Below are 22829 nucleotides of genomic sequence, written 5' to 3'. Positions count from 1 at the left end.
TTGCGGCATAAATATAAGAATTAATTTAAATAAATATGTATAAATAATTATGCAGATCTAATAATATAAATTTAAAAAAAAACAAGTGAAACGTTCAATATATTATCTTTTCCTCAACAAATCATAAAGTAATTACTCTAATCAAAAACGTATGCTTTTATAAATGAATATAGAAGCATTTATATTAACTTATTATTACAAATAATGCTAATCATATAATATTAATTTATAGATAACTTCGGTAACAAATAATTGCTTGCATATTACACTTAGAACGAAAAAATTACAATAATAATTATTAAATACAAAGTTGAAACACCAATCGCTAAAATACTAATGAAAATTATGAAATGGTTTAAAACAAACAGTACAGGTTTAAGAGAATTTAAAAGTTTCAAAGACATCTGCAAAATTTTGAGGCTAGGAATTTCTTGCTCAGCTCTTAAACTCTCCATTTCAGTTCCCTCAAGAAATATTATTACTGTTTTTAATTCTTTATATTGATGCTCTGTTTCCCATTTTCTTTTCAAATGTTCGCTTAATTCCTTCCCTTCCTTTCGTTTCATTTCTTTATACTTTTCATATTTGACTTTAATCAGTTGTTTTCACATGTCAAAATTATTTATTCCACAGTCCACTTGAATGCTGCGACAAACCATTAGTGGCATTGCTGGTAATAAAGCTTACTTTTTGATAATGATATAGCATCATTATAAGGTTGCAAGAATGATTCGAACTAAAATTATTAACTCCATTTCTTCAAAAAGTGAAAAACGACCTTTCAGAAAGTTTCATTACTATTAGTTGCTGTTAGCCACATTCATCAAATTGGTACTCTTTTTATCGTAATGAAATTCCAAAATGTCAACATACCTTTGGAAGAAAGATACCCAGGTTTGCTGTTGCTATGATTGGTTTGGTGACATGTATGAGGTTTTGGGAGCATAGAAATGGCAGCACGAATTCGCCAATCGCGAGCATAGTTGGCACAAAATACCTTCATCGACATTTTTCTCTAATTCTTTACGAATACTTAAGATATATTTTTACGAATTTCCCTGCCTTTCCCAGATCGATGAAATTCCCTGACTTTTTCCCAATTTCCCGGTTCTGTCGTAACCCTGACTACATCACTTTTAGTAAATATATTGACACAAGAGTAATCTCTTTCCAATTATGAGAAATTTTTATTGCATGCAGCTGAAAAAAAATTGAAAATCTTTTCTTACTCCAGGTATGTTTGGACCTTTAAGTTGCAATGAAAGCTTTGGCTGAGATGGAGATAGTTGTTTATCATCTGTTTCAGCAACATCAGATCCTAAATTTTAAAACCACTATTAGAATAGCTATATAAACATATCTATATGCACACACACAAAAAAATAGAGAATAAAAATATGCTTCTTCAGGTTAAATATAATAAAATATACTTCTTCAGTATTCATCCTTGCAAAATTGGAATACGAACCGCTAAATGCATTTCTCAGATATATGTTATTTTATAGCATTACACAAACTGACCACATAACTTTATATTTGAAAGTACACTTGCAAACTGAAAAATATTCCTCATCCTTAGTAAAAAAGCAAAACATTCTTTCAGATCTACTGTTTACAGAAAATTTGTTAACTGACTATTATATTGCAAGATCATTGTTGACAAGGTAAATTATGAGCAATTAACAAACATCAAACATAATTTTCAACAGAATGAAATAATTATTGACATATGAAAGCATATGAAAAAGTAAGATTTTAATAAAACATCAAGAAAACAATTAGATGGCTTGTTACTAACAGTTACAAAACACAAATGAATAATGGCACACATGAAAAAAACATCATAAATATCACAAAAACTTCATTCATTTACTTTTAATTATCTTTAGTAATATATCTATCACAGTCTCCCTCTACCTGAAGTTTTGAGTGTCTCAAATGTTCATGAAACAATTCAAAATTTGTATGAGAGGAGGCAAGAAAATTGGCATTCAAAAATACAGTATAACAAACAAAGAAGAAGCTTTTTCAACAACTTCACGAATAAAAACCTACCAGTTAGATTATTACTTTTTTCAAAAAGAAAATTATTCCTTTTTCAATATTTAAAAATATATTCCAACTTAAGAAAAAATGAATCTTATACTTAATTTATTTCTAATAAAAATATTCACTATTTCAACTCATATTAAGTTAAAGGATGTTTAAGTTCACATAATAAAACAGCACTTTCCATGGCTTTTACAAGTTCAAAAATCATTCACTGTCTGGATGTACTCTTCTAAGGGGTCATTTGTATTTTAGGGTAACTAAGATCAATTATAACTAAAATTAGTTGAATTTCACTGATAAAATTAAAAGGACTTAAATATTATTCCATAATTTCAAAAATTTTAGACAATTAAAATAGAACTTTAAAACAAACACATTAATTTCATAAATAATTAATTGCAAAGCATGAAAATAATACAACCTGGAGCAGGTATTTCCAAATCTGAAATCTGATTCACATTAGTTCGTCCAGGCCTAGGATCAAATGCAGGAATCAATGCTGAAAATTGCCTTTTAAGAACAAAATCATCATCCCAGCTTCTTGGTTTACCATTTTCTATATCAGCCTCATCATCCTTTAAAAAGACAAAGTTTTAAATTACAAGAAAAAAAAATCAAAAAGAATTGAAAGAAAAAAGAATAAAAACAGCACACAGAAGATAAAATTTTATATTCAAAACACTAATTTAATAAAACCATTGTTTCAAAAACGCCTTAAAGAAATTATAAGTAATTTATTGATATTCGATCCATAAATTATATTTAATACCTCTTTATATGTAATACTAGCAATAAGACTCAAATTCTTACTTTCAAGCTTAGTGTTATGAAGATTACAAGCTCAGAATATAAAATATAAATGTAGACGAACTGTCATATCCAGTCCAGTTATTCCGACATCCCAAAAGCACACAGATATCATATGTTTAACAATTGGCTTGATTTTACCTATCATGGCGAGTGTTGCAATTCAACTCATATACTTTCATTTCGCTTGACCTCAAATGAAGTCATTACTACTTTTATAATTTGTGTTACTTGATTAGAAATCGAAAATTCCTTACCATCCGCTTATTCCTTAAAACCGCTAAATTACTGATTAGTCCAAATTATTATCGATTTTATCTTACAGTTATTGATTACTATCATTTTTAAAGTAGTCCAATACCATACACCATTAGCTGATATCTAAACAGAAATAACTGCCCAAATCCTATATAGTAGATAGATACCATAATCTTGAATTAACAGATTGAACAGATCTTAATATACAGATTTTCACGATTTAGAAATGACTTATTTCATTCTTTGGTAAAAACTGTTGGTAAAATATCACTGGTACCATCTTCACGTAAGTAGTGCTGTATTGAAAGATAGTACTGAATATTACAAGTTGCTATTATGTGTCATATATTAGAGCACTGGGTACCTATACTGCCTGTTTTGCTTAGACTTCACGTGGCCTACAAAGAAACTCTCCAGTGCTCTCTTGTTCTCTGTTTATGGGGAAAAGCTTAGTCTACCCATTCAATTTTCAATCTAATATAAAACACACACTATGGAAAAATAAATTTCAAAGGGAAATTTAAAACTCACATCTGGCACTAGCGACCTATTCAAACATCAAATCATATTGCAAAATCCCTAAACCGTTGTTCATTTCTCTGTATGTGGATACTGTCCAGCCTTCTGAATCTACAGTTTGTGAGGATTTCATAAAATACTATCACAAATAAACAAGAATATTTTTCATCTTCATAGACAATGAAAAAGCTATTATATAATAAACACTCAAACCAACCATCTTTCAATAGACAGTCCCGATTTTCCCAGCAGCAAACCTGGTTCTTAAGTTGATATGTCATCCCCCATTCCTTCAGCAAATCAGCAGTTGCCTCAGCGTAAAAAAAATTGCTGTGCTTATTCATTTAACGAGTTCACTTCAAGGCTAAACATCAGGATTTTTCAATCCTACATGTCAATATTTTCCTTACTTGTGGAAGGGGGATAATATGGCGGTTCATCATTTAACCATATTCTCTACTTTATCATTTATCATGCAAGTTTGAAATGCATCCTTTTATGTCTAAGAACAATGCTGTTAATTCACGATAATATTCATATATCCTTGCACTTGATATTTTTTCACCGAGTATAGTGTAAAAATCTAAATAAGCACATAAAACTTAAAACAGCTCACCCTCATACTTTATATGCAACTTATTATTTTCATGGTAAAATGTTTAATAAAATTTGTATAATCTTACAGTTATATCTTCAAAACCATTGTCATCTTCATTCTCATCATCATCCTCATTTTCATCATCTTCAGGATCGGGTAACTCTTCATCATCATCCAGATCAACCAGAAGAGTTGTTGCTCGGCAGCTATCCAAGAAGTCCTGTTCACTTTCACTTGAAGTTGAAGTAAGACTAACAGTAAGAGACTGACCAAAAGACCCTGCAGATGCTCCTCCACTTGCAGATTGACTTCCAGGTAATGCAGATGTTGTAGTAGTGGTTAAACTTGGGTAACTCTGCGCAGTAGTTAATGGACCTCCTTTAAATATAGAAAGACAAATAAATAACAATGGTATTCCCATAAAAAAAATATGACGCCAAAAGCATACACACAACCAATCACTACTATAACAAACCAACTGAGGGTAAACAAGAGCTTCATTATAATAGAGAGTCTGCTATAGCTTATCCATTGAACGCATGAACAATCTCTAAGAGATATCCATTCAAATATATTTGTTGAAACATTCAAAAGACATTTTTCTAAAGAAATACACTTAAGGATACCAACAATGAAATATTGCTATTATTTTAGCAATCTTTTTCTATTTCACAAAATGCAAACAGTAAATCCTTATTACTTTTTAATTTTTTTTATAAAAAGAAAAAACAATTTTGTCTAAATGATAACTTTAGACAAAATCCACCTAAAAATACTTTTATTTCTTGATACATATATAAGCCATCCGTTTTTGCATATAATAATATTATTCAGAAAAGGGACTAGGAATCAATGTTTCACATGCTATACTTTGAAAAGTATGAACTGAAGATAAAAAGTGTAAAGTAGATTAATTCCCTTTTAAACTAGCGGCTCTTAACGTGAATCTGACAAAATATGTTCTAAGCAAACAGTGAGAACTAAAGATGTAATATACACGTATTAAAATGGTTTACATAAGCTAAATATGCATTCCATGCATATGTATTTTTACTTAATACTTATAATTTTATTATAATCTAGTTTTACAATCTATGAAAAATATACAGCAGTTATTTTTGATTAAGAGAAACGTGCAGTATCTGAAGAAGTAACCATTAGTTGATGGTACGTTTTTAAACAGAATAACATTATTAATAAAAAGCTATTAAAAAGGAAATTCCACTTAAATGTATAAACATATCACAAAGAAATTCCTAAAGTTTGCTCTACTTCATTTTGCTATATTCATCAAAAGATCAATTACAGTACTAATATAATAATGCAGGGTGGTTATAATTAAAGTGGCCCCATTCAGACCACTCTAAAATCCGTTCTGCCAATCGGATTTTTGATGAAACGGTATATACGTTATATGGGCGATGGGGAAAAGATTTCTGCAATAAAAAAAGTTCAAATGTTGACCACCTGATGGCACTTTCTAAGAATTCCTTATGCAAATTAGTCAAACTATGAAGAGACTTACAGTTCAGAGCCTGAAAATCATTCTGCGTGCCTTTGCACATCCGTTGGGTGTGCTGCTAGGAAAAGATTGGAAACCGGTTGAGAATGAGATTGTCCAAGAAACTGCCACCGCTGCTGCCACTGTAAGTTGAAAGAGCCTCCAGTTCCAGCTATTCTTCAGCAATTACTCGATCGGTGTCATGTGAGTTGGCGATTCTGTGGTCGACAGTACGAAAAATTCTGCGATCCACTTTAAAATGGTATACGTATAAGATCCACGTGGTGCAAATGCCGAAACCTCAAGACCTCCAAACGCGCTATGAATCTGCTTGACGGTATTTGCCAAGAATGGAAGTTGATGACGCGAGGCCTTGGAAAATTTAAGGTCAGACGAGACGCACTTATCTTTAGATGGAGCTGTGAATAATTAAAACTGCCGCACATGAGGTGCTTCACCTCCTAATGTCCAGCACCAACAACCACTACATTCTGGTTATGTGACTGCATGGTGTCGAATTACTGCTGCTTTTATTCTCGGACAGTTTTTTTTCTGAAACACTCATTTTTCAAGGTCTTAAAACGCGCTCTGTAAAGAGTGCACGGTGCAGTGAACTTCTTCGACAGCAAGTCATTCCTGCTCTGCAGGAACGACAATGTTTGCAGACATTAGGATTGTCTTATGAAGCAACACCCCACACTGGACTTAAAGTCAAAAACTGTTTCATGCTAACTTTGATGAAAATCATGTAATATACAGTCTTTCCGGATGCTTGGTCTTCTCGTTCACCCGACTTAACTCCCTGTGATTTCTGACTGCCGGAATTCCAAAGAGACAGTATTTATGAAGGAGGAATAAGGACTTTACACGAGTTGAAAACCAGCATTACGCACTCAGTAATTAAATTCCTTCGAGATTTTCTTCTATTAAACACGCTATTAATTACTATTAAACATGCTATAATGCGCTTTCAACATGTAATTGATGTCAATGGAACATACGTTGAGCACATTCTGTAACTAAATAAATTTTAATGATTCTGATATATTTTTTGTCCTCCTTTCAGACGCCATAATTCCCCCTAATAGTCAAAATTTGAACCTTTATTTTATTTATTTATTTTTACAGAAATTTTTCCATATGGTTCATATAACGCATATACCAAGTTTCATTAAAATTCGAAAGGCAGAACGAATTCTAGAAGTCTGAATAAGGTCACTTTAATTATAACCACCCTGTATATATCCACATGAAATCGACTCTTTGGAATATAGGGCATCCTACTACTTTTACAAAACAGTTCATATTTTATTTCGTGGTTTGCTACATCAGATTGACGGTATTAATATGTAATATAAAATACAGATATCAGAAATCTATGAAAGAGAAACAAGGGTGAAAGACTAGCAGATTATGTTTCGAATTTTCTAATAAGCATATACAGGAATTTCTAGTTCAACATTTTAATCATGGCAGCAAAATGTGCACATTTCCATAACAATTATTATAAATTAGTTTTTTATTTATTATTATTCCATAAAAATTATTATAAATTAGTTTAACTTTCTTTTCTTCATGATTTAGTTTTCTTAATCTGCTTAGGTGATTTTTCATAGCAAATATTTTCCACTAAAAGTAAACATTTTGGACACTTTGCAATTATACACAGATTAAATTGAAAACCCATCACTGTTTAATACAGAATTAGTGCTTGCCCAAATATGTTTTCTGAAATAAAGCCTTATTTATTATCATTTCTGAATAAAAACTAATTAAATTGGGAAAAAGTCTTAATTTTCTGATTATCTATGAAAATCAATTCAAACATTAAACACTGCTACATGAATATATTTTACAGAAATTACCAATCAGCTTTTTTTAAGAGCTAAAAAACCAACAATAGCATCACCAATAATGAAAGAAAAAAATAAAGAAACACTGACACAGAGTAAATTATTTTAACAGTTCCATAGGGGTAAAGTTACAATTAATATCATGAAAACATTGCTCTTTCTCATATATAATAAAAGCAGGGTAGCAAAGAAAACTTCAATGGAATTATAATTTTTTTTAAATACTTTTTTAAGGCACAAAATAGATTCAATACACAAGTCCAGTTTTTCAAATTACTTTGATGAAAACAGTAAAATAAACTTCAGTTGATAATCAGTGTCAAATGCAGAGTGCTATTCAACGGATGTTTTATCTGCAGTGAAAGGCTAAGGCCAAATTATTAATACCCAAGATGTGGGAAAATCAGTTTCCTCTAAATAGCATATTTTTGTTTGATGGAAATAAGATAATTCAATTAATATGCAACATAGTATAATGCAGTGGAAAAATGTGCTATTTAGCTAAAACATTTTTATTTTTTATATTAATATTCAAAAACTCGCCGACAATATACTAAAACATCAAAAATCCATTTTACCTTTTAGAAAATACTTGTATAATTCAGTTTAGTTTGATTTGCGGTGAAAGTCATTTAAAAAAATTAATATGAAGCATCTAGATAATCAATTTTAGGTAGCTTTTCTTCTCTTTTTGAGTGCTTTTATGGATATATAATGTACATAATGAGCAAACTATATCAAAGTGTATAATAACTAAGTGCTAGCCTCATTTTCTATCCTATTTAAATCATTCTTACAGAAGAAATAATAAGATCTTCAGAAATATCAGACAGCTTATAAGATTCAGCCAATGGAATGAGAATTGTAACTTTAAAAAAAGAGAAAGAGAGAGAGAAACATCAATACTTTATACAGATGGAAAGCATTTAATATTGAGAATTATAGACATATTTTCATCCATAGAAGAAATGAGGAAGAAGCGAATTAAGTGAAATAGAAGAAATTCCATGTTATGAAAAACTCATGAATGAAACAGAAAGTAGAGTCCCGTTTCACAGATACAAACAACGAATCTCATTTCGAAATAAAATGTTATTTTGGATTTAATAACTCAAATTAACTATTATAGAAATCCAAGAATTGAATTAATGAATAAGTTTATAAGAGGATAAAGAAATAACGCAATTTTCAAATGATCTGGCAAAAGATCTATTTCAGAATATAGCATTCAGATTTTAAAAAACAAAAACAAATAACTTCTAATTAAAATGAATATAGTACAAGTTCTCAACAATTTGAAACTGGCAGTAAAAATCATGTTGCAACAGGCTAATGGGAAACCAGATATATTATTTTTAGAGGTTAAATAAAATGAAAAAGAACCTGAAGCAGTGAGATTCGCAATGCTGGCACTTTCTGATGGAGTTTCTATCACAGGTAACTCCCCAAGAAGATCAGCAAGTATTTCTAGAATGATGGGAATCAATATTTCAGTTACAATTCACAAAAAACTTTTTAAATAAAGAAAAAAAATCTGCTTCTTCATATCTGAACTACTGATAGACAAAATACAGAAAGATCACTGATATATAACCCCATCTAACAAATCTTCCTTTTAAAAACTAAGTCCATAGCATATTTAGTAAATTAAAAGTAAGCTGAATATATCAAGGAGAGGGACTAAAGCAACTGCTAAAAATTTACTAAATTAATCTGAATATAAAAGCATCTCTTTACAAGAGCAATTCAAATGAAGCAGACTAAATTATCAGATGCAGAATCTCAAGCATAATCTGAAAAAAGTACCCGACTACAATGAATGGTACTTCATATGAAGAATATAAAAGCAACAATTATAATATGAAAATTAGAACAAAACCGCCCTTTAGTTCTTAATGTATCATGCAAATTATTAAGTTTCCTTCAAGAACAAGCCTATATTTTCTCTATTTTATGCCACATATTTATTAATTTTTTTTTCCGTCATATTGCCAACTTCTTCAGGTCTGAAAATGAAATTTCAGTAAATCCAACAGGGAAAATCTAGTATCGCTATACTTATAGTGAAAAAATATAGTATATTATCATTCACTAGGTTACAAGAGCTATTTATTGTGCAAGAAAATAATATATATATATATGGTTTAATAATAGTACTAGTATGGTTTAAATGTCTAAAATGAATCTGAATAGGGTTTTTGAGTAGTGCTGAAATATCACCGATTAAATATAATACATTCAAGAGCATTCTAGAATCTAGTGAGTGCACTGAAATGAATCAATGGTTATAATAAGTGAAATGTTTCCAAAGACAGTGATGCTAATGCATTTTTACAAGACGTTTCTGGTAAGTGAACTTGATGCTCCTTAGTATAAATGTATTAATATCACTTTAAAGTTAAATGATACAAGTCAATCTGAAATTTAAGTTCGATACATTTCTTAGAAAAAGTTAGTCTAACATACTTAGAAATAATTACATTATACACAAATATGCATGTATTACATTTTATATGCAATTCATAATGTGTTTTAAACAGTCTTTTACTTCATGAGAATATATAGCTTCATCAGAAATAATTCTGCCTATTTTGGGCTGACCCAATGAAATTTGCATACATACATCTAATGAAAAACAATTTATTACAAAACAACATTCTTTTCATAATAAAATTCTTTTCATAATTCAACATAAATAACATTCTTTTTACATTCTATTTGTTATTACAATAAAGGAAAATAACCTTAAAATATTAGCAGTTCTTTAAAATAAACCATCTCTGCTAACTTAATCCCCCCTTTTCCAATAATAATTAATGGAAACTTCATTTATAAATTTTTTTTCATCCATCCTGCATTTTCATTGTTAAATCTTTACAAATAATCAAAAGCTTACAAAAAAATATCGCAAAATGTTTGTAGATAACTAATAAAAAGGGGGAGGGACAAGCATATATTTTTCAGGTATTTTAATTTGTTTAAATTCTTGAATTTGATGGAAATATTTAATAGCCTGTAAAATGTCATATGAAGTAAATATAAGAATTTCATTACAATACTGAAGAACTACTTCAGTTTTTAAAACAAGAAAATAAAATTAAGCACAGCAACAAAGCCCACTACATTTTGTCGAATCAACCATTTATAAGCTGTATAAGAAAAAGGAGATGCAGAAACTGAATTAATATTGTGCTTAGTTCCATTTCAATAGTTTTAAAACAGAGAATATTTACAATCACAATTCAAAACGGCAATGAAGTTTCGTTTCTTAATATAGTAGATTAGGAATACAAAAATATAAACATTTATAGTGCTTAAATTAAGCTAAAATTATTCAAATTAACAACATCAAAAATAAAATGCCTTTGTATTAAAAACCGAAAAAAAAAATCAAAATTGCTTCTCAAATAGTTTATAAAAACATAATGGGAAAAAATCAAAAGAATAAATAAATAGAATCTAACAATAATACAATAACTTTAACATGAAGATACCAATAATTATTTATGTAAATGTCATAAAATACAAGCGTGAGAGGCATTTGCTGATTGTGAGATGAGAATTTAATAAACTGAAATGGCAGGCATTTACAAAGAAGAACTCTAAACTAGAATCGACTTGACCCAAATTTTATTAATTCATTTAACGTCGGGAAAAAGAATTCTGAATAAAGCTCCTATACCATTAAGCACTTGAAAATATATTTCATTCTTGAAGCAATCAGTAACGATTGTATATGTGCATAAGCATTTACTTTTTCTGCTAGAAAATTTCCAAACTCTCAAACATCAAGGTATTTGGGATCTTCTGTAAGCTATAATGAAGAGTGCAATAAAGAGAGATATTCTTTTAAAATTTTGAACTGATTCTCGATTCCACATTTGAAGTTTAAACCATACACAGAAAAATATCAAGAATATTATACTCTAATTCTCTCCAAGTACAAATATTCAATCACAGATGCACTGTTTGCAAGAAGTTACTTTGAATATTAAGAGCGTCTACACATAGGAAAAAAGAGGGAGAAAAAAATTACCTGAAAAATTTGATGATAGAGCTAAGCGCACCAGACTTCCAACATTATTAGAACCTCTATTGAAAATAGAGTTTGCTGCACTAGAATTTGATGCATTACCATTAGCTCTTCTACGAGCTATAGCAGCAAATGTTTCAAGAAGACTAACCGTTGAATCACTAACATTTGTGTTCGACAAATTTGGTGCACTAACACTCATAGCATTTCCTGCAGAAGTTGAGTCTCTAGAATTTTGAAGCTGATTATCAACATTTCTCTCATTAGGAGAAGGCCTTTGCATGTTTTCAGATAAATGTAAATTTTCAATCGAGTCTCTAATAGAGGAAGAATCTTCCGATTCCTCTTTTGTGGATGACAAACCAATGCCCATAGATGCTGCAAATTCATGCCGCATTAATAAGGATTTTTTAAAGGAGGTAGCATTATTTTCAAAATCAGGAGGCTCAGCACTCGCTACAGCAGCTTCAGCACTAGCACTTGTCAGAACATTTTCTGCTAGCATTTCAGCGGCTTGCTATAAGAGAAAGAAAAACAAATATAACATCCATGCGGATAGCTTAAATATATTTCAGATTTCAGCCTTATCCATACATTTTCATTATACAAAAAGTTTCAATTTTTTGCTTGTGATATTCAATCAAAAGTTTCTGCCAACTAAGAGAAATAATGAATAGTATTTAAACAGCCATAGCAAAATAATTGATACAGAAACATGTAAGAGATTATTCAATAATTTCTCATTTAACTTATGAATGTTCCCTTCTCCATATATGCCCATTAAAATACATAATTCAGTTTTTTAAAAATTAAAACGACAACTTTTTACTTTATTTCGGTAAACAAATCTTAATAAAACATAAATCTTACAATCATTTCTTACAAGAAAGCTTCTGATACAACATTTATCACACTAATAGTTTGTGGATAAATATATTTCCCATTATAATTTTTTTGCATTCATTTCATTAGATTTAATTTACATACTTACATTGCAAACATATTCGTTCTACAGATCTATAAAAATATGGGAAAATGCAATTTTATCCTACATTTTTTTTAAAATTATGTTTTTTATTAAAGCCTAAAATAACAAAGATTAAACTTACTTTAATTTTCGAAATTTCCATTAATAAATGTTCAATTGCAGTTCTTTAATTCAAATAAAGATACTCTTTCACAAGCAATATTTCACTCATGATTTATTTCAATATGTTTTTTAAAAAAAGATAAGTTTCTGAACACAAATAATAGCTTAGATTATTAATAAACAACTGGCAGAAACAATGAATGATAATGATTTCACTGACATTATATTTCGGAATATGAATAATATCACTAACATTTGTAATTTCTGATTTCTTTAATACTGGGATTCAAAAATAATAAAAAGAAATCATTTTGATCTGAAATATATCATTAAAATTGTTCATATAATTGTGCTTATTTCTTTTTCAATAATATCAATCAATAGTTCACAGACTAGCTTTATTTATGGAAAAGTATGAGACCATACCAAAAGATTTCATATATAAATGAAATACAGTTTTTGTTCCCAAATGGGAATAATGAGTTTAAAAAAAAAGGTCTATGAGATTATACTGCACAACTAAAATCCTAAAACTAAATATAAAAAATGTACATGTTTTCCAAAAATTGGGGCTTACAATGCAGATTGAAGAAAACATTTTCTTAAATAAAAAAAGTACGCAAGATACAAATTTTTGAGGTTTTAATACTTACTATAAATAGAAAATTTTTATTTATGAAATTAAGTACTTTACACATAATTTAAATACACTGAAATTAAAGGATTTTATTTGAGAAATAAAACAAACAAAAACAAAACATATATTAAAAATGTATTAATAAACAAAATTATTAATCACACTAATTGCATATTACCTTTACATGTTCGGATGCATTAGCTTGATCAGAAGCTGATGAGGAAGAAGAAACCATGCTTAATGCTGATGCTTCACAAGTTCCAAAGGTACTTTAATAAAAATAAAATTTTATTTAGAGTGTTGTTATTTCAAAGCACTAAAAATTTAAGGAGACATAAAATTAAAAAAAAAAAAAAACATGATTTTTCATATAAAAAAAAAAAACAGATAAATTACCTGCTTGACACACTGCCTCTAGCTGATGATGAGTCAGTAGTTATAGTTCTGGCTACTTTAATTCCAGCAGAAGTCAAGGATGATCCAATAGTTGAAGTCACTGATTTAGCACGCTGCTTTAAACTAGCTATGGTAGATGCTGAACTTGCAGCAGAAGCAAGGTGAGCTTCAGGATCAAAGCCAGGAGCAAGTTTTAAATCATATTTTCCTTCAGCACCCATACGATAAGAATTAGCACCACCTTGATCCCAAGCTACATCAATCCAACCTGAAATTTTACATAATTCTATAACAGAATAATAAAAAAAGAAGCAACACAAAAAATGAATAGAAAATCCCTACACTACCTGTCAGTTACCAATATTAATATACACATAGTTGCCCCAAACAAATAAGCAAAGTCAATTTCTCCTTCAACTTGTAGCATTTTTATCACCATTTTAAAAAAGATGTTATGTTTTACATTTCCAATGCTTACATTCAATGATAAGCTAAATCACCATGTCACAATCACAACTCAGAAAAATCTTGCACAATAATGCAACATTAAACTCATGAAAGGTATTTAAAATATTTAGTTTATAGCTAACTATAAAATTTAAATAGATAAACAAAAATGTAAATAATTAGTTTAAATTATATTAGTGAATTCATTTTAGTTTAAAAAAATGAAATATTATGAATATTTTTTTGAAAGTTATATTACATCAGTAAAATCTGGTATCAGTCTATTACATCTTTATCACAAGGCAATGCAAAGAGCTTCTTCCACATGAATTTACAACCCTTCAAAGAATACTAAAAATTTCTTGGAATTACTATGCTAATGAAAAATGGTATGGGCTCCCAAGCCCTCCCCCTTCTTTTATAACTCACACCAACCTGAACAATAGTTTAAGGCCTAGTATGGAACAGTAAGGAACAATTAGTCATTATTTCAAAAGGCGGCAGAATCAGTAACATCATTACTCCAGCTGAAAAGTACTTTTCAACTGTTATTTTCATAAGTAAATTTTCTACATGCTGCATTAGCAAACTAAAATCAAAATTAGTGAAAATGTCATACATAATCAAAATAGAAAAAAGTACAGCTTTGGCTGGTTTTGTTCAAAGCCAGAGATAGCGTTGAAACAGTCATTTCCGATATTTATGAATTATATTATATATAAACCCCAATTCCTGAAAAATATTTGTGAAAAAAATATTCGACAGGTTTTTTATTAATCATTATGCAATCAATTCATGAAAATGCAAACTGGAATTAAATAAATTACTGGAATTAATAAATGTAAAAAACCAGCATATAAATGCAAACTAAGTGATGAAATTGTGGATAAAATGAAGAAATGATTATGAGTTTAAGCATTTACTCCCAAAATATATTCATATTTTCTTATCTTTTTTCGCTTTTTTATCATTTTAGACTTGTTGACTAGTTAATCATCTAGACTTGTTTTATTAGTTTGGTACACAGGACAGAATGTCAAATGACCATTACCTCATAAGTTCTTTACTTTTTAAGTACAGAAAGGGGCTTGTGCCAGGTGATAAAACATGTGATGATTTTACAAATGTTTTGTAATGCTAGACGATTAATTTCTTAATTGTAGAAGACAGCCAGTTTGTAACTATCCTAAAATGTTTGAACTGTCCAATGTCTATTTTTTAACTGTTCAATTAAAATATTAATTACATTTCAATCTACATGCATGTGTGATTTTTTCCCCTTTACGATTAAAGTACATACTTCTGTTTTGACTTTTTCACATTTTTAACAATCTAAAAAGAAAATATATTATTAAATCACATGGTAATAAAATTACAGATTCTTAGAAATATAATGCACTGAAACCCTCCTCCATAACTAAAAATGATTATTTCTAAATGAAATTTAGTATACCAATAAATTAAATAAATAGGCAAAATTACAAATAGGAAAGCATTTTTGCAATTCTCTTGCATTATTTCATCTCATGAACTATCATTGTAAGTAATAACAGTTCACACATTATCTTGACACATATATCTGTTCAATATCTTGACATCTTTAAATCTTGATAAGAAAGTTCAACTTATCAATTATCAAATTTAATTTTCCTATTCATTTTCTTTTCATCACCACAGCCTTTATTGAATCCAATCTCAATTTTTTAAACGATTTTAATAATCAACACTATGACTGTATGGAACAATCTATATCCTCTGAAAACAATTAACAGGAATAAGCAAGTTTAAATTAAAATATGAAGGGGGAAAAATGAGTGATTCAAATACAAGAACAGCAACAGATATAAATTAGAATCATGAAAACAATATTAACTAAATAAGCATGAACCCAAAAAGAATAAAAAATATATGGTAAAAGTTTGTACTTTGGAGCAGCTAAATCCATGCATCATATTCATGCACAAGATATTCAAATGACATCAAAACAAATTTCATATATTTTAATACAGATTGAGTATCAAAAACTTCTAGACCAATTTTATAATGCTCTACTTCAACTGACTATAAGAAAATGTTGAAGATCACAAAATATTTGCAAAAATGGAGAACTAACTTCCACCCATGGTAAGAAAATTTTCACTTTATATACCACAGCTTAGCAATATAATCCTTACCATTATGTAATTCACCTGATATCGTCCCTTCACCAGGAGGATTGCCATCCTGATCTCTCCATTTCCAGTCTGGCCCACGTACAATCCTAGCACCAAGAATCATGTATTTCAGCTGCTGCTTTACAGATCTTCGCTGACGTCGTAAATTAGCTTCAGCTTCTTTTGCAGCTTTCCCTATATAAACTAATTATTATATAGTTGATTTTACATGAAGTGATAGAATACTCATTCAAGACAATGAATAATATACATGACATTTTTTGCATACTCAAAGTTTTATAATTTAAGACAATTTAAATTTAAACATATAACATATAAACATTTACAAAAACTGATACATATTTATATATTAAGAAAAGGTCCCTTAAGGATGCTGTTAATCACTATTTTTTCAAAGTATTCAGGACATATAGCGCACACACACACACACACACACACACACACACACAATCTCTTTTCTGTGAGAAAAAAGTAGAAGAACTGCATTTTTCGATGTCTCAGTTTCCTTTTGCTATATATGCGCAATAGTAATGAGCAATGTTTCTTTCAATCACAATGTATGAAGAAGATGAGGAACTTTCGAAAAACGCAGTTCCAAAGTTTTAAAGAAATTCATAAGGCAGAAACATTTTTTGCATAACCAAAATGAGAAAATAAAATTTAATTTATGATGTATAAAAATTACTTAGAAAAGGATTGTAATGTAAAATTCTTTTAGTAAATAATTACAAGGACAATTTCTCTAACACTTCATGATTTCTTTTTATTGATAACATGTAGCTCGGTAAATATTTATAAAGAAATGTAATGAATACAGAAAAAATAATTAATAAAATTCATTTTGATATTAATTTTTATAATGTATTAATTAAAAATTAGGATCTGGTTTTTAAAAATTCCTTACTAAAAGGCTAATAACATTGACAAAAATCTAATTATCAATTTTTTTTTATTAATTAATTATTAAAATTTCCCTGTGTTAAATGAAAAGGCAGAATTTAAATATCGCAGAAATGTGTTTTTGCACAGTTATGATAAATTACATAATTCTCACGGTTACAGTGCGCCTTTATAATGTTTCAACGTAGGATAGAATCCTTCTGTCATAATTTATAAAAATATAATGAATTTTATGGAAGCTGAATGTGCAGGATTTAATGTTATTGCATTGTATCTTCTAGCAAAACAAAAGATAAAAAAATTGGAATTTGAACTAAAAAAATCAAAATTTATATTTTAGAGAAATTAATATTAGTAAATTTTAAGCATTTCGGCTCACCAAATCGTTGATGCCTTCTGATTGCTTTTGGAATCTCTTTAAACTATATTAATTCAAATGAAAATGAAACATGATCAGCATATTCGCTAAATAAAAAAAATCCACATAAGTTCTCTAATAAAATTGCATGCAAACAGAGTTAAAGGATTTTAAAAACATTTTTTCAAGTAAATATACATATTTAAATATATAGATGAATGAAAAAAAATTGGAGTATTTTTATATATAAATAAAATATAAATCTGTAAATAAAAAGGCAAATGATATAGAGATGAAGGATAATATTCTTCGAATGGCTTCTAAGTCCATTGGTTGGAGGGTTGAATTCAGAATTAATTGGGAGAAAGCTGGAAATAGTTTTAATTCTTTCAATTTAGCTCTGAAAAAAAGATATAAAGTTTTTTCACCTTGGGCATGGTGAGCTTTAGTATTGATATACATTCTCCTCCAAATATTGATATCCATTTGAATAAAATGAATATTAATATTTGTTAAGTTCATAGATCATTTAGTTCACCACATTTATTTCAAAGTTTTGCCTTAACCATACACCATGAACAAATTAAAAACTCAAAATGGAATTTTTAAAAGTGTATTTCAAAAGTGACTCATGGTTTGAATTTTTGTAGACACACACACACACACACACACACACACACACACACACACACACACACACACACACACACACACACAAGCTCAAAATCTAATTTGACCTTTAATAGAATTCAGTCTTTTTATAATAAAACTAGCCAAGGTTGGGCTTAGTTTGACATTTAGAGCAATTACCAAATCAAAAATTTAAAATTAAAAAAAAAAATAGCTTACCCAAATCATCACATACTCCAGTTACAGTACCATAAATTTCAAAACCAGACAAAGACAAATAATGTGTTTGTCCACTAGCATTTTTTCCAGTTTGCTGAAGTCTTATATGACGCCAGCCTTGTTCTTCTTCAGGAGGAGGTTCCAAAGGCCAAGAAGCAGTTGATCCAGGTTCATTCAAAGCACAATCATCCACATGTGTGAATAATGTCAACCAATTTGTACCATCTTTTGATACTTGAAACAACCAATTTCTCAAAGCAGATCTACAAAATACATATCTCTTAAGAAAACTTTAAACTGAAGTTAAATCTCATAACATATGAAGAAGCAGTAAATTTTTTGAACAAATTGTTTTTTCTGTAATAACTTGAAAACAACTCAATGAAAAAAAAATATTCCATACCTTCCATAGCCTCTGGCATGACGCAAGGTATATCGGCTGGGTATTAACCACAGGCCAAGATCTATAGCAAACCAAGCTCTCCTATGGCAAGAAAATCTTTTTAAAATTTCTAATTGTCTAGTTTTCATATAATATACATTCAAAGATACTAAAAAGCAATTTGAAAAATAAAAAGAAATCTGGAAGTAATATTACTGTTCATGAACAAACAGATAGATACAATAAACAGCATTGGACAAATGCATAAAGAATTTTATTTAAATGTTTCACTTCAACTGTAATTTAACATATAAATATAAACTTACACGCATAAATACAATCACATTACAGAGAAACAAAACAGACGATTATCTTCTTCAGCACTTAGGTACACATAAATGAACCTCTTTTCTTCAACTCGGAAAATAAAATTTAAACCATTTAATGTTCTAGGAAGCTGAATTAGCTTTAAAAAAGATACCAATAGATGGTAGCACAAAACTGGAATTATTTACAAAATAAGTGGGATTTTTAAAAAAAATCTAACATAGAAAAATGGCATCAAGAAACATGGATGAAAAAGCAATTTTCATGATTATTTAAATAATTAAGGCACATTACAGTAGTAAAATTTGTAATTTATTGATTTGTGTGCAGAACCATGATGTGGACCTCAGTTTAAAAGGAGTAAAAGAAAATTATGAGTATGAGAAAAGATGAATCAAAGAGCTATTGTGAACAACCAATGAAGGAATTGCAATTAGATGGAAAAGGGAATTTTCCCATATAAATGGATGCCAAAAATGATATTCACCAGGATGTATATTTATTTTTTAATTTAATTTTTTAATCCTTATTCATAGTAATTAAAATTGTTATTATTGCACATAATATGTTAATGTTTATTATGCGGGTCGTTTTAAAACAATTTTTAGTCTTTACCACTGTTCGAATCCATTCAAACTTGAGGTCCATACATATGAACCTTAAATTACTTGCACCTTAAAATACCATTTCTAGAACATGCTTTTTTATGTTATCTATGATGATACAGCATGTGTGTAAAAGTCTTGAAAGGATATTTATGTTTATTATGAAAGGGTCTGGGTAGGTTATAGATTTTCTCCATGTGGGGGAAAAGGTAGCCATGTGAATTTAAGCATGATGCATAAATTTAATCAATGAAAGAAAAAAGTTACCTTAAGGGATACAGAATTCAATAACATTTAATGTTACACATAATAACATTACTTCAAACAAATATTAAACATCTAATTAAATTTTTTGTCAGAACTTTATTTTTTCACTCCACAGAAATTAAATTCATAAAGACGTTAAAACGACTAATAAAAGAACAGAACTATTAATGAAACTAGAAGCAATAACAAATTTTACCCAGTTGACAATCACAGCAAACAAATTTTTAGAAACAGTTCTTCAAAATGTTTTTCACTAAACTCAGAAATACATATGTAAACGAGCTCATATATTCAGAAAGTAAATAAATAAACTATGGTCAAGCAGAAATAAAATCCTTAGAAAATGACGAACAACACTCAGAAACAGAGGTGAAAAATCATTGTGAATTATAATCTGAAACAGAATTATTTAACTTATTTTCCTTACACACATAATTTAGCATTAAATTCAAAATTTAGATTAATTAAATTAAATTCTGAATTAAAATAGTTGCACAAATTATGAAGTTTTAAATTTTTATTTCAAAGCCAGACTTCTTCAAAACCAAAGCCATGCAACAGCACAAAGAGGATTAAAAAACAGACGTTTAGCCCAGTAAAATTAAACAGGCTTAGCAATTCATTTATCTTATAAATAATCTCTTAAGTTAATGCAAATAATTATGAATTGTTAAATAATTGCACTTTTTAGTAAAACAGAAAGTACATTACATTATGTTATAACAAAAATACCTCATTACATTAAAATAGCAGAACTGTTTCTTACTTATCATCGTTTGTATGGCAATTAAGAGCAGATGCTTCCCTACTAAGAATATCTTCAAGTCTACCATAAGGTAGATTTCTACCTTCTGATGCTGTAACCATGACAAGACCAACTTGAGCTGGGTTGACCCATTCATTAACAGTTCTAAAAAATAAAAATAATAAACATGAATTTAGAAAACCTTGATGGTAATAAAACAATGTAAGTTGCATTTTCAGTTTAAAGATGAAATCTTAGAATTACAAATAGTTGTCCATTCTTGATTTTTCAAATAAATAAAAATTAAATTTTAAAAAATGTAGTTCCTATAAGATTTTAAACAGAAAAAAAAATCTTGCAAGGCTAGCATATGGTAACTGACTTTGTCAGATTTCCTTCAGATGGATAAGTTTACTTCTTCAATGCAGAAGCATAAATAAATACTTTATACACAAAATTACTTATTGTTAACTGAACAGAATAGTTCAAATCTAGAAACTGCAACATGCAAGACAAAGCATATTAATTTTTAACAAGAAGTTACGGACAATAGTTTTTAAATTAACAGCACTTTCCAAAACGAATTATAGTTAATACTCTGATTCTTCCAATTTTAATAAATTTTCCATAATAATAAGTGTGCAAGTAGAAACTGCACTTTGAAGTTGGTTGCATTAAAAACTATACTTTAAACGCATTCGATTCATCCACCATTTCGAATACATGTATCTTAGACATTGTTTTTATTACGTACCAGCCGCCTTTGGAACTCCCATTTTAATTGCTTCTTCATTAAAATATTTAAAACTTCAAATTTTAATAGTCATATAATTCACTCATAATATTATAAAGGCCTTCAGCCATAACGTAATATGCATCTCTCCAATTTTCTGTTAGCTCCCGTAGAATTTATGCTTTAAATTAAAGTGGAAATGATTAAACTGCAATACATATAATAATTTTATTTTTACTGAAACGAAGCATTTTTTTTAATATGAGTACTGAAAACAGAGTCGCTGAGTATTTAATCCTGATGGACACTAAAGAATATTTTTCTTAATTTATATAATATCTCACGAATTTTTCAACAAAGTTTTCTCTGATTCATCATGAACCGATCGATTAATTAACAATGTTTAGTTTGAAATGCATCAAATACTAAAAAAATAAACAGAAACATTGAAATAATCTGTCGAAAAGATATTAAGCCTTCAAAACCAAGTCCGTGTCCGTTGAAAATAGTTGTCAACAATCAGAACACAATGCGCATGCGTGAATTTTCAACGCCAATTATGGTAACACAAATGCGTGAATTTTTTACTCCAGCAACGCTATGCAGATTAGAAATTTTTAATTTCCTTTATTCTGCTTTATTTTAATTCAAAAGTACTTCAGAATGAATCTGAAAGATCGATTAATTAACAATGTTTAATTTTAAATGCATCAAACAGTAAGAAAATAAACAGAATCCTTCGAAATAATCTGTCGAAAATTTCTTAAGCCTATTTTCTTGAGCGTGAGGGAAAAAACTGAAGCCTTACTCATTTGGCAGTGGGGAAATGAAGATTTTTTTGGCGGGAAAGTTTGTTTTTAATTCATAATTAAAATTTAAGCAAAAATTCAAAAAAGGGACCCCAGGTGCACATTCCCGACCTCCAAGGTATGCATGTGCCGAATTTGGTACCTGTAGGTCGAACGGTCTGGCCTGTAGAGCGCCAATACTACGCACACACTGAGCTTTATATAAGTATAGAAGTTTAGCCATTTGCAAGCTGTCATTCCATATGCATTACTTTCATAAGACCTGGATGTCTATAAGTAATTTATGCCATTGCATTCTATCCGGTTTCCAAATGAAAAAAAAGTACTCAATCTGTGGAAGTGATTAATTTGGGTGAACATTCTGTGAATCATTTAACTGTAAAACGGTGGTTTGCCAGATTTCATGATGGAAGCTTTAGTCTGAAGGACGTCCCACGTTTCAGATCCAAATAAATTTCTTTTTGAAAACGAAGAACAAGTTTTACTGGA

At 29.1% G+C, this 22829-nt stretch overlaps 1 protein-coding gene across 6 annotated transcripts in view; it reads right to left on the bottom strand.

Annotated features, from left to right (window-relative positions):
* The window catches only part of LOC129960846 (E3 ubiquitin-protein ligase HECTD1-like), a 92687-nt gene that overhangs the window by 18041 nt on the left and 51817 nt on the right, over nucleotides 1-22829 (bottom strand). The window contains exons 21-31 of one of the 6 annotated variants that reach the window (XM_056074534.1): nucleotides 20820-20963; nucleotides 18876-18971; nucleotides 18473-18735; nucleotides 16366-16548; nucleotides 13745-14012; nucleotides 13527-13617; nucleotides 11625-12138; nucleotides 8972-9055; nucleotides 4320-4612; nucleotides 2474-2627; nucleotides 1230-1318 (exon numbers count right to left, since the gene is read on the bottom strand). In XM_056074534.1, the coding sequence (XP_055930509.1) occupies nucleotides 1230-1318; nucleotides 2474-2627; nucleotides 4320-4612; nucleotides 8972-9055; nucleotides 11625-12138; nucleotides 13527-13617; nucleotides 13745-14012; nucleotides 16366-16548; nucleotides 18473-18735; nucleotides 18876-18971; nucleotides 20820-20963 (2179 nt within the window). The remainder of the gene's footprint in view (nucleotides 1-1229; nucleotides 1319-2473; nucleotides 2628-4319; nucleotides 4613-8971; nucleotides 9056-11624; nucleotides 12139-13526; nucleotides 13618-13744; nucleotides 14013-16365; nucleotides 16549-18472; nucleotides 18736-18875; nucleotides 18972-20819; nucleotides 20964-22829) is intronic. The other 5 variants (XM_056074535.1, XM_056074536.1, XM_056074537.1 and 2 more) reach the window with 5 other exon arrangements.

The sequence above is a fragment of the Argiope bruennichi genome, chromosome X2 (assembly GCF_947563725.1).
Source record: "Argiope bruennichi chromosome X2, qqArgBrue1.1, whole genome shotgun sequence".
NCBI lineage: Eukaryota > Metazoa > Arthropoda > Arachnida > Araneae > Araneidae > Argiope > Argiope bruennichi.
This window is presented reverse-complemented; position numbering and strand designations above follow the sequence as displayed.